At 71.2% G+C, this 267-nt stretch overlaps 1 protein-coding gene across 1 annotated transcript in view; it reads left to right on the top strand.

Annotated features, from left to right (window-relative positions):
- SYDE1 (synapse defective 1, Rho GTPase, homolog 1 (C. elegans)) overlaps positions 1-177 on the top strand; it is a gene marked incomplete at its 3' end in the record, with an annotated part of 1,746 nt that extends 1,569 nt beyond the window's left edge. The window contains exon 5 of the mRNA XM_010293230.1: positions 20-177. Coding sequence (XP_010291532.1) covers positions 20-177 — 158 coding nt within the window. The remainder of the gene's footprint in view (positions 1-19) is intronic.
- Between the last annotated feature and the right edge of the window lie 90 nt (positions 178-267).

The raw sequence follows: 267 nt of genomic DNA, 5'->3' as shown, positions 1-267 counted from the left end.
CACGTCCTCTCACCCGCAGGGATCCTCAAGGATTACCTGCGGGAGCTGCCCACGCCGCTCATCACCCCCACGCTCTACCACGTCGTGCTGGAGGCCATGGCCAAGCGACCCCCCCGGAGCCCCCCGGGAGAGCGGGACGCTGTCACCCTGCTCGACTGCCTGCCTGATGTTGAGAAGGTGGGTGCCCAGCGCCCAAAAGGGGGTACCCAGCCACAGCAAGGGGCTGGGGGGGGTGCCCCCGCCGCACCGCCCTGCGGACTCGCCCCC

This window comes from Phaethon lepturus, unplaced genomic scaffold (genome assembly GCF_000687285.1).
Source record: "Phaethon lepturus isolate BGI_N335 unplaced genomic scaffold, ASM68728v1 scaffold38568, whole genome shotgun sequence".
NCBI lineage: Eukaryota > Metazoa > Chordata > Aves > Phaethontiformes > Phaethontidae > Phaethon > Phaethon lepturus.
Note: the sequence above shows the minus strand (reverse complement) of the source record. Positions and strands in the feature narration are given on the sequence as shown.